Here is a 12,823-nt window from a genome sequence, read left to right as displayed (position 1 = left end):
GAGCTGAAAAAAAAATAGTATATTTGACCTCAGTACACGAGTGCAGGGGTGATTATTTGAAGTCCGTATGAGCAGGGCCATGAACGAGCCGCCTCAAGATGACTAGGAATATGAGCTGAGCACCACAGCAGGAAGCGAGAGATGGGCCCATGAAAGTTAAGGACTTGCCTGGCGATTCGTTAAATCGAGAATCAAGTTGGAGAGACACTCTCGTATGGCGTCCGCGACTAATTAGTCGAAAAGCAGCGTCTGGTTGCTCAAGAAATTCACGGGAGATAAACACCTTCCCCTTCATTTGCCCTTCAAGGGTTTTTATAGTAGAAACACTCGAAAGTGACCGAAGATAGTGCATTGTTCTTGAATTTGTATTATCCTTATTTGCAGCTTGGAAGAAAAGGTCGATCCTGTAACATCGCCGGACATTAGAGCATAAAATGTAACGTCTCAAAAACTCAACGAGCGTATCGGTCGACTCGAGTCCGGAGATTAAATAATTAATGATAAATGAAAAATTGAAAGAGAAAAAAGATATTGGCTGTACGTAGACAAGTTTCATTGGAGTGTATTTTATAATGATTTCGATAAGGCGACGCAATCATTGAGCGGAACGCTAATCTAATGGACGATGATGACAGCCGGACTGTGTGGGTTACTCAACAAACGCGAACTTTCTCCAGGAATAGTCAGTGAGAAAAAAAAAATTGGTGAAACACAAGAATATATAAATCCACTCATAAATAGCTTATAAATTGAACACTTGCTGCGGACTCGATTCACCCACGCATCGAGGTCCACTTAATATGCAGAAGGAAATAAATCGACGTTAGATGACGTAGAGGAAGGAAAAAAGTGAAGTTAGGCAGCGCCCGTAACGACGCAGCGAGAGACAGTCCTCGTGGATGTGGAGAAAAAAATTAAAAGTCTGCTGGATTATGGACACGAAGTACGAAGCGATGGTATAAATTGCAAAGGTTATATTACGGTATGGAAGTTACGGTATGAACGACGTTAAGGCCGAAACACTTATTGATACGGGAATGGTCGATAATCGTTAGGTTTTTGTTGCGTCACATATACACACATTTCGCATACCGCGTATCTACCATTTGGAACACTCATTTTAGACGAGAAAACAGCGTGAATGATCTCTCTTTTCCATACGCCACCATCCATCTTGATTAGCTCATATATGACTCTCTCTTTTTCTCGGCATCGGATATTCGTCTCAAAAATTAATGTTCGCGAAACATAAATTACTTTCGCGTTCAGATCACCGCCATCATCTCTTTCGTACTGACCTCGCGTTGGCCAAAGTCCCATATAGTGGAACCCTAACACAGCTCATCTCGCAAGACTCAAAAAAGCAATAGTGAAACCTTGAGAGATCCACGATCATCTCGTCGATTTTCCCCGAGAGTGTAACCACAGAAGCAGGCGACAAAACCGCGCCATGCCTTGACCTTGAAAACTCATTTGCAGCGGTCATCAATCGAGATGTAACTGGATATCTTCATGAATGAGGAGGGAGAAAAGTACCAGAGCCATGTTCATGAAAAGAATATTTTCTTTTGGCTCAGTTGCTACAGTTTATGGTCTCTTGTGGCGAGGGGTTATCGTGAAATATCTTTGGGGGACGCGGATATAAAATTAGTTTAATTCCATAGGAATTCAAATTTTTTTGACTGTCTTTAATTACGACCGACTGGAATCGGACTCATCAGATCTGAAGGAACGAGAATCAGAACGGAGACTTGGCAGTTGCTATCACCTTCCTTCCAATTAAAAATTTTCCACGCTCTTCATGTCCGCGTTTTCATATGTAGGCTCTACGTCAGTTGGGTTTCGATGTAAGAGGGTCCACGTACAGTGGAGACATGTACCAAAGAAGCTGAGACCATGCGTGGTCGGGTTATATCGTTTGGATGCTTTTCTGAGGAGGGTCCGCATTAGGGCGGCATAACTCGAGGCTATCCGCTCTCTTTTTCTCTTTCTCTCTCCCTCTCTCACACGCACACACACGGATACCCATTTTTCACGAGTCCCTTCCTTCTTTCCCTCTCACTCTCATTCTCCTGCAGCTCTCGTCCAATCTCACTCCCGCTACCACTCCACCTTTCCCCCTTTCTTTTCGTCTTTTTTTGATTCCATCGGTGCTTCTTTCCCCGTCTTCTTTTTAATCTCCACGAGCTGTGGCTTCACGCACTGTCCGAGTAAGGCAGTCGCCCTCAGTCTTCCTCTTGGTCTTCTTCTTCATCATCATCTCCCTCTCCTTCTCCGTCATCATCTTCTTCTCCGTCGTCATCATCTCTTTCACGAGCCTCTCCAAGATCATTCCCTTTCTCCAACTTCCAGCTCACCTAGCACACAGAGTCTTGATGGTCCGACGCCACGTTTCCCGTCTATCTTAGCTCGGTTGCCCTCTCTTTCGCGCTCGAAAGACTCTTCGCTTGAGAGAAAAGAGACTTTAGTCAGAAGCAACAACAGGTAGAAATGAAGAAGACCTCGTGGCCGCTTCGGGAGAAAGAAGGATACACAATGACGGAACGATAATGCCGGGTGGCCAGGGTCCAGGACTCTCGAAGCTACGTTTGTATCGGTCCCTCTCACCGGACTCAATATTCTCCGTTCTTTTTCCGTGTCTACTGAGCCATCTCGCTCTCACATCCACTCATTCGCCTCGGATGTTGGTTTCTCCTTCTCGAACCCACTCGGCCGAACGATTCTTCTTTATCTTTATCGCTTCTGTCTCTTCTCTCAGTTTTCCAATGAACGCTCTCATTTCTACCAATCTTGTGGCTATACCTGTGTACACCTTCGTCTTTTCCATCCTCTTTGCTCCGCTATACCTGCGCTTCGTTGGTCGTCGCACTGGCGCGTATAAGAAGCTCCTTCTTCTTCTTCTTCTTCTTCTTCTTCTTCTTCTTCTTCTTCCTCCTCATCTTCGGCTTCTTCGCCGTATCAACGCAGCCTAAGAAGAGGCTTATCCAGAGGTTCTCAACGAAGAAGCATCGGTCTGCGCAGGCTTCGACCGACGCGCATGCCGGACCAGTGAACCAGAGGGGGTGTGCTATACAGAGAAAGATAGAAAAGCAAAGATAAGAATGGCGCGATGGAAATTCGCTTGTGTTGGACAAAGACGACTGTGTTCGCAGGCAAAATATAGCCGGTGTCGATATGTGGTTGGTCAAAATGAGACGGCAACTGTGTTGATAGAGCGAGCAAGAGGATGCGTAGTGGATGAGAGTGCGACGAACAAAGAGCAAGATCAAATGACATCCGCGTGGCCTGAGCCAAGAGTTCGCAGGTGCGAGTAGGAAGGAAAATACGTTGAAGTGTTCGCTAAAGTGATAGAAGCCGTAGAAGGATGGACGGATGGAATTATCCACAAGCGAGTCCAGGACGGAAGATTGGTGGCAGAAGAGTGAGACGAAGGAATGTACAATTGAGGGAGGTGAAGAGGGAGTAGTGATCGAACACCGTGAGTGGGACTGTGAGGCATGATAGACTCTGGCCAGAGATCAGTGTGGAGGAAGAAGGACAAAAGAGTGGTGGGAGAGTAAGAGAAAGCGGGAAAGAAAACGAGCGGTTTAAGGGGGCGTAAGAGAGATGACGGGTAAGCCAAGCGAAAGGGAGAGCGTGGTAGAGAAGGATGGAGGAAGATCTGAGTGGGGCAGTGAGAAGGAGAAGAGACTGGCGCGAGGGAGGCTGTAGGTGAGACGGAGATCAGGTACCCGGCGTTGGTGAGAAGGAGAGATCTCAGCGAAGCGAAGCAGTGCTGTACCTCGGCGAAGCACGAGATAGCGCTAAAGCAGGACCCCAACATCGACAAACTCCTAAGGAAGAAGAGAGATCGAGAATAAACGAGGAGACAGGTAAGCTCTTAGAGAGGAAGAAGGAGAAGATCTTTCGAAGGCCGAGCAGGAGGCGGAGTGGAGGAGAAAGAGAAAAAACCGAGAGAGAGAGCGAGAAAGAGCAAGAGATGGAGTAAGAGAGAAAGGGGGAGGCGGATTGCTGCTGGATGCTGGGAGGCGGCCATGTTGCCTCTATCTCGAGGAGAAGAGAACTTCGTGGTCCGTGAGACGAGAGGATTTCGTTTGTCCCCTTGCTCGCGCTCCTTAAAGCGCATGAAAACTTTTGGGTGAACAGTGCCCCGTAAATTCGGACTAAAAGCCGTGGATGAACATTAACTACGACGAAAGATAAACAATAGAAGTGCTGAGCTACTTTTGGACGCTTAACGGCCTGCTCGCTAACTCGGTCCGCGCACAAGAAGCATCGCTAGTGTTACCCGGTCAAGGTGTGCATGTGTGTGTTCGTGTATGTGTGTGAGAGTGCGCGCGCGCGCGGGCTCCGGCGAAAACAGAGCGTTCGCGAAAAACCGGTCGCCAACCGGGAACCGCATAAGTGTACCGGCGGAACAAGTACACAGGGAAAAACAACCGGTGGGGTACATCAAAATAAAGCGGAAAAAAGTGTCATTTTTTCATTGTAAACAAAATAGTGAGGCCTCGTATCAAGAATATTTGGCAGTCCTGTGTTATTCCGATCTTTACTACATTATTTCACTAGAAACGTGGCTTAGTTTGGGTTCGGACGCAAACCCCATCGAACCTTTCGCGAATCCGGGTTCGACGCTTCGCATTTTCGTTGGATCTTGTGCGGACGCGCCCCGTGAAATAAGAAACAGTGTTTTTCGGAGCTTCAATTTCTTCCCCGAGATCCAGAAACTCCTTATTACAGACGCTGGTTTTATTTGGGGCCCATACATTCGCGATCGGACTACGCAGTGCATTCCGTATCTGGCCAGTTGTTCTGCAGTCTATCGACATCGCCCGGAGTCCTCGCCACATTCCCTCAACCTGCCAGAAAAATAAGTTCAGTCCAAGACAAGTTCAGCGGTAGTCTACGCGGCATCGATGAAGTCGTCGGTCCAACGAATGACAAGAGAATCTAACGACCTCTGATTCAGCGTTTTTATCTCAACTCAAAGTACTTACGCGCCCTTAATCGATTTCCTGGCATCGATGATCACTCCCTGAAAGCTGGAACGTAGATTCCTTCATACAGGATCTTAATTGTGGTGAATTACCGCGTGGGACGTATTCGGAATAGTGATATAAGTGCGGAGGCCTCGGAGGTGGCCGATGGTGGCACCAGCCGCGGAAATGTGATTCGGAAGGACACTCAGGGTCCCTGGGTAGTTTGTAGTCATCCCTCCCTTTCCTCTTCCATCGCAACCGTAAAGTTACACCAACTGCCAAAACATTTGCGCTCACTCGCAATTGCCACGCGTGTCGTCCAACCAGAACGACCATCTTCGACGATATCGATCGCGATTGTAACCTGTCAATATCGCACCACTCTCCCGTATTTCCCGCCGGGCTCAATTCGAACATAATATTCATCCAACATCCTTTCCATTTTTCATAAATGTGATGAAATATCTATTATCTCGAAACACCAATCTCCTAATGCAACCACGCAAAGTAAGTGTGATATTTTTTATTTCTTTTCTAGTTTATTTCAAATGTAGTTATCAAAGATAAGGCCAATTCAGTTAATTATTTTACATACTTTTGTATCGTTCTTTTTGTTTTCTGCGTCGACAAACAATTGATGAACATACCATTTGGAACGAATTCTCATTCCCTAATCTGTTCATCATAATGCGATGAGGTCAGACTAAATTTGGTCGCTTTCTGATGCTTTATGTTACGGAATTGTTTTCAACGATCAATACAATATAAGCATATTGTATGTGTATTTTTTTTCCAATTTCACACGCATACGCTGCTCGACCTGTAACGTAGTGAGTTAGTTTTCTCCTTCTTTCATTCTATAGTATATTCCGGGATACCTGCTGGAGACTACGAGCTCGCGGCAGGTGGCGGCAGGTAGACGGGCCGTGTCTCTTGAAGCCTCGTTGCGAGGACGTTCCTCCTTTTTGAGATCCTGTCCGTTGATGTGTGCATGCGTGTATACATGTGTTATATACATGCACGCTTGTGCGCGCGGGTCGTCTGTGCGCATGTGTGCGTGTGTATGAATATTTTTCTCCTGGTCCTTATTCCCATCCCTGTCGACCGTTTAACATCGTTGAGAATCTCTCGAAATCGCAATAGGGTGCCTTCAATCTTCCCAACTTGACCGCAGGACTTATCTCACACACGTAGACTTTCACTAACCTCGAGAATAAATTTGCAGATTGTAATTCTGGTTCGAGAAATATATTTAGAGGCAGAATCCTTTGCGAGATTAAATTTCAGTAATCCTGATATTTCTGAACGACAGTTCGATTCTTCTTTAACTTGCCACGAAGATCAGTGCTCTCTCTCTCTCTCTCTCTCTCTCTTCGGCAGTACGTTAGTGCCGGCATCAATCGAGACCTCAAGGTCTCTACTTTTGAGACTCAGTTTCAGAGCGTGCGTGTCCTCAACTTGGAAAACATTTTGACTTGGCACTTTCACCGCGCGTTTCGTCATGAAGGCTACGGATCGAGACTTCAGGCTGTCGCAAAAAAAATTCGTCAGCGATGGAAAATGTTTGAACTTGCGGTCCCAATGAATATTCATCGTTCTTACGTCTCTCCGGAGTGCACGATGATGGATTAACCACTCATTCACGAATACCACTTAGATTCTACGGTACTGAGAGATGTGTGGAGACGGATATTTTTCCTATCGAGATTGATCTCTTCACCCGCTCCTCATCACTAATAGTCTCCACCTTGTCCTTTTTCGCCGTCCACCTCAGCGTTCTGACTCTCTCTCTCTCTCTCTCTCTCTCTCTCTTTCTCTCTTCCTCTCTGCGTACTAGTTCAGGTCTCACTTCTAACCGATTTCGTGTGGTCGTTACTTTCTTGCTGGTACATACAAACGAAACGCGGCGCTAATTGGCTTCCGCTGATAGTGAGCCCTCTTCTGACCTCACCTTCTCCTCAGCCATATCTCTCGCCTCTGTGTTTCTCGACGACTCTGTATACTTATATGTCCAATGAAATACGTATTTCTCGCAGCCTCCTTCGATCTTTTTGTTTGTATCAGCTTCAGACTCTTCGCGATGCACTATACTCACTCCTCACTCTCACTCTCACTCTCACAAATGTTCTTTTCTCTCGTTCACAAGAGAACATTCACATACACTCACAGAGCGCCACACTCGTTTCTAGAGAATCATATCCCTACGATTGGATATGCCGCGTGTCAAGTTCACATACTCTCTTCATTCGATGCTCTCCACGTGTCGTAGTTTCTTGTCCTCGTCGTTGCTTGCTCCTACGACCAAAATGTATTAGCACCCTTCTCGTTTTCTTAATCAGATATCTCCACGTTGTTTTGTCTGACCTTGGGACGTGGCGTGAGTTCCCAGAGTTCCTCTGCCCTTGTTCTTATTTGATAGGTTATAGATCAAGACGTTGCGATCAGCTTGGACGTCATCGAGAGTTGATTTTTGAAGGTTCTGGTTGAAGCCTCGGATCGGATGAACCTCACTTACCCGCAGATCAATCGCCCAAAACAACCGTTTTGTAATGTTACACGGACATCCGCGGAACTTGAACTCATTCTCGTCGAGCACACGAGAGCTCCGAAGCCCAGCAACCAGCGAGGGCGTTCAGCCAAGCTAAAGCCGACTCTCTCGGGGCACCACTCGGATCAACCGGGTACTTGAAATACAAACGGAGGTGGGTCCAATCTGATGCTGTGGGTTCCTTTGAGAATCAGGTTAGACCGGCCGAACCTGCTTCTCAGCTATGTCCTCCTCCGGCTCTCCGCGTGTGTACACAGACCCAGACCAGACACGAGGAGAAGTCTTGGGACTCCCCGGCAGACTCGTCCGGTAGTTGCCCGTTCAGCCGACTCACCTTGTCAACGTCTTACAACCACCAACAAAACACACCCTGTTCTTCCTTTCTTATACGGACCAACACGAACTTACGCTCGCCTTTAACCTTCTCTCGTCTCCTCACGCTTCCGCTTGTGGGCGGATTCGCTCTCCTCGTGCGACGTACCTAATACTCCTGCAACCTCAGAGTTTGCTCACGAACTTGCATTCTTGAATATCTCCAATGCACGCAGAGGTTGATCAGATTCGGTCCAGGGTCTGTTGCATCCCCCCTTTCCATCAACCGGCTAATCATCAACGCCATTACATGACAAGTGTCCCTGTCAGTTCAAGGCGATGGAAACCACATTGACGGTTTTTGACCGTCCGGCTCGCACATTGTCCTCGCAAAGTAATCATCAACACTATCCAGCATTTTTCTCAGTCACCTACAGGTCCATCATCACCCGAGTCTTCCTTGAAGCTCGGATTCTTGATTCCAGGCCATGCTGCCTCGGAAGCTGATTTCCCAGTCTCGGTTTCAGGTTCTCCGGACTCGTTCTCTTTTCCTGCGGCTGCTGCTGGTTCCGCGGATCTTCGTCCCGTTCACCGATCCCCCAGACAAGCCAGAGTCAAAGTACCCTCAAGATGGATGAATGTCCAACCAGTACAATGAGAGAGCGAGACGGAGAGTCGGTGAATGAGAAAGAAGTGGAGGAGAAGCTTGTGGAGGAGGAAAGAGAAGGATGTATAGAAAGAATGGGAAAGGGAGAGATGGTATAATACCTGGTCAGGACCAGCCGGACTCACGAGCCAAGCCGGAGCAGACTCCACTCTCGATCACTCCCGGCTTCCTCGTTACACGTCTATTATTACACCTGTCTGTTCGTTCCTGGCAATATGCCGTGTTGCTCTTCTGTTGTGGCGCCTTGGCCACAGCCAACTCAGCAACTGGTATTCTGGACTCCTCAATTCCAGTTACACCACCGCCATTCCGGAATCACTCTCTCACTCCCATAACAGCCTGTTATACGGGCTCCCATGGACTCTGGTTCCGGAATTTTTAACCCTGGCCTCCCCCCGTCTTCACCTCTGTTGCTCCTCCCGCAATACAGACTGGTTATTACCAAACACTGTGCCGCGACCTTCACCATCCAAAAGCCTCGTTTCCTCTTCACCCGAGACAGGATTTACTAGATCTGATCATCATCGACTCGTATCCATCTTTATCCGGTCGTTGAGCTGCTCTCGACGTCTCAGCACTTTCATTTTCCTTTGCTTTTGCTCCCGTCATCATCTGATTTATGATTTCTCGATTATCCCATACTCCAGGTCATGGTCATTGAATACAATTCAATTGTCCCACTAGATCGTCCCTTCAAGTTAGAATTCAGATTATTTTTTGCTGTAAAACAGGTCGAGCCACTTCTTGGCAGCTACAAATTTCACTGAGGATCGAATCAAGTGTCCTACCACTTTATTTTTTCTTCAACATTCATAAAAGCTCCGTTGTAACGAATGAAAACTACTAAAAGGCAGCTTCGCGACATTGATTATAAAGTCTTATAGAGGTCTTTCTTTTGCCTGTAACCGAGAAATAATTAATTTATGCAAAGTTTATATAAATAATGATAAACTTTTGGTTGTTTCGTGTTGTTTATCTATACTCTTATGAAACAAAGTGTTAGTACCAAGTTCATACATTCGAATAATATCATTATTTTAATTATAAATACCGTTAATATCAGATTTGCAATTCTGATTGCAATTTCAAAAAAGCGTGCGAAAAAAGAATTTTGTTCCCTCACTATAATCTATAAGAATATTTTTTCCTCAATTTACAGATACGACGTGCCATACTTCGAGCTCTCTGTGATAAATCGTCCCTCATCCACGCTCATACCTAATCACGTGGTGTACACGAGCAGTAAATTTTTTGCTAGTAAAAAGAAAGCGAACTTTTAATGCAGAAAATTGAAGAATAAATCAAAAGAATTGTCTGAAACGAAAGAAAGCAAGACGAGTAATCAGAACGTTACATGATATTGGGACATTTCCAAGAAGGACCAAATAAAGAAGACTTGTGACGAGAACGTCGGAAAAATGTCGACTTGCACGGACGAAGCTGACAACGCTGCAATGCACATGCAGGAGGCTCTCTCACCGGTCAGTCCAACATCTCATTTGCTTTTTTTCCTGTTTTTTTCTTTACCTTTCCCCCATCATTTCCCCTCTGCCCTCTCGGTTCATCCATCAATCGAGCCAACAAGATTGCAATTCGTTAAAAGCAATTCATCCTCCTTGATTCTCACGATTTCATCGGATGAATACATTTATATATATTTACGTTATTATTCTTATATATTTTTTAAGTATGCCTTTATTCATTTGTTTATTTACTATCATTGCGGTTATTCGTCGTCATAAAATATTGAAAATTGCATTATGTTTTTTTTTTTTTTTTCAATAAGGTTTATCAAAAAATGATAATAAAATCCAGCGATCTATCGGCATAGGAAAAAATTTGGATAACATTTTTTGAGGATGAACAAATACATAAACATGCATGAATTACAACTCTAAACGATGTTCGTAGTATAAATAATTAGCAATAAAATTGTGCGGCAACATAATCAGACTTGACCAATCCTCGCATCATGGGTTTATCAATCATTTTCAATGACTCTTAACGAATCATATGTCATTGTACAACGTGACAACGTTTATTATCGTGGTTTCGTAATCTCCCGAGAAACAAATCGTTGCAGTGCATTTCATTGAATAACGAATAATTTTCAAATTAATCTATCGTATAAGTGATTAAAAGTGAGAATTGATTTTTTTAGTTTACCACAATCTCTAGTATGGCAAGGTCAAATCATTCACACGTGTACAAAATTTTAGATATTGATCTATCTAATATTACGCCAATTTTGAATATGTTTTTTTTTCCTGGTTGAGCAAATTATTGAAAAATATCTGAACGGACGATTCACGCGAGACTTGGGTAAATCGGCAAATATAAAATATCCAAGACAGTTTTGCGATCACAAAGTGCAACGTGCCAAGACCTATGGAACTCTCACGGCCGCAGGGCAACTATCTGCTCTTCGAGAATGAACAATTAACTGTTATTACGAGAGATTTCTTGCCGTATAAACTGACCGTCTGCTCAACGACTGCTGACCGTTGTCTCGTCATTTTTTTTTCATTGTGAACATTTATCATTACTCGGTGAACGAAAAAAAATCTGTAGGCCCGTTCATATATTTATGTTGTACACAAATAATGGGGGATGCATAAAGAGTGGAATAACGTGTCCAGGTGTATTAGAAGTAAAAAGCGCAGAAGCGACATCGCGACTATTTTCCCCGTGACGTTTTCAATTACAGAAGTTAATGAAAGCCTCATTAAATTCTTACAGAATTTAATACGTTTACGAAAAGATAAAATGACTAAAAAATTAAGCGGAAGCAGATAAAAATATTCGCATTTCTGAGTAAAAAATAATGAATGAGATAATCGCTTTGATCGAGATTTCCGTTCTGTGATGACACCCGACGGATCGTAAAACGAGTCTCTCTTCAGTGACTTTCCGAAGTCCCGGTGGAACGAGTAATTAAAGGAAAGCCGACGGGATCTTTCAAGTTCATAAAAATTGGAAATACGTTTTTTCTGATTAATCGTTTTTTACGGGGAGACATTTTTTGAAAAAATGTTGGAAAATTCTGGTAAAAATTGCCAAATTCTTCAATGATGGGTGCACCGATTTGGAATGCGCATCGATATTGTGACAATAAAAAAAAACGATGCTTTAGTTTTGATGGACCAGGAAAAATCCGTAATCCATATCTCACCATTATTTTACAATCAAAAAGATAGCATGGTTCATGTTCCAATCGGTTTTTCGTCTGTAAATTATTCTTTACAATTTTCAGCAATAACACAAAACATAACCGACATCAAATGATGACGAGAATTAAAAAAAAAAACACTGCAAAAATTTTGTAGCAGGCGAAAGATATAGGGGAGACCGGGGCAAATCGAGATATCCGAAAAATGAGAGAAATTGTTTTTGTCTTTTTTTTTAATTTTTATTCTAGTCCGAAAAGAACATAAAACATATTTTTTCCAATAGTATATTACACACCTAGGGCAGGAAAATAAGGGGGCCGGGTTGAAATTCGGAAATGTGAGAAATCAGAAGGCACAAAAGTCCGAAAATCTCGCTAGTGCGATATATCTATATATTTCGAGTCCCAGCTAGATTTTCGGAATTTAGAGCCTTCTGATTTCTCACAATTCGGAATTTCAATCCCGCCCGAAAATAAGGAAAGTCTCAGATCACATGTAATTGTCGGCCGAGGCGAAGCCGAGGCTGACAAACATGTGGTCTGAGGCTTTACTTTTTCCTGCCCGAGGTGTGTATACGATTTTTCTGTCCGACGTAGGCGGAATGCGGCAACTTCGGCCCGCGCAGCGGGCCGAAAGTTGCCACTTTCGGCCCGGAGGACAGAAAAATATCTTGTTTTTTTTTGGATTTTCATTTTTTTTTCGAACAATTAGTTTTTTTCAAATTCTCTTTTTTTTACATCACTTTTAAAGTGAAAACGTTCTTGCACAGATATACAAAAAGTATTTGTAAATCTGCGATTACTGCCTCGCAAATTACTGTCTACGACAGTAATCACAGATATATGTGCCCACTCTGCACAATTTTGGCACTGAATCCATGATTCAGTGGATAAAGAATACAAATTTTTACAAAATAAATATTGGCATAAACATTGAATGACAGAGGGTGCGTTCGACGTACGTTAGAGTGCTGTAAGCGCTGAGATCGCTTTCAACGCTTACAGCGGTAAATCGGAAGCACTCGGTTACGGGTGTAAAATACACCCAAGATGCATTGAATTAAAATCATAGTAAAAAAAAATTCATGAGTTTTTGAGGAGTACCCCGTTTTCCCTCGGATTTTTTTTTTTTTTTTTTTTTTGAAAAT

General features: G+C 44.0%; 1 protein-coding gene across 2 annotated transcripts in view; it reads left to right on the top strand.

The window, feature by feature from the left end:
* The first annotated feature begins 5,366 nt into the window (after positions 1-5,366).
* LOC122412166 (protein grainyhead) overlaps positions 5,367-12,823 on the top strand; it is an 86,622-nt gene continuing 79,165 nt past the window's right edge. For both annotated transcript variants that reach the window (XM_043421517.1, XM_043421519.1), the window contains exons 1-2: positions 5,367-5,486; positions 9,666-9,987. In XM_043421517.1, the coding sequence (XP_043277452.1) occupies positions 9,925-9,987 (63 nt within the window). In that variant the 5' untranslated portion in view covers positions 5,367-5,486; positions 9,666-9,924. The remainder of the gene's footprint in view (positions 5,487-9,665; positions 9,988-12,823) is intronic.

Source organism: Venturia canescens, chromosome 6, assembly GCF_019457755.1.
Source record: "Venturia canescens isolate UGA chromosome 6, ASM1945775v1, whole genome shotgun sequence".
Classification (NCBI taxonomy): Eukaryota; Metazoa; Arthropoda; class Insecta; order Hymenoptera; family Ichneumonidae; genus Venturia; species Venturia canescens.
The sequence above is the reverse complement of the archived record's forward strand: the minus strand, read 5'-3'. Positions and strand labels throughout refer to the sequence as shown.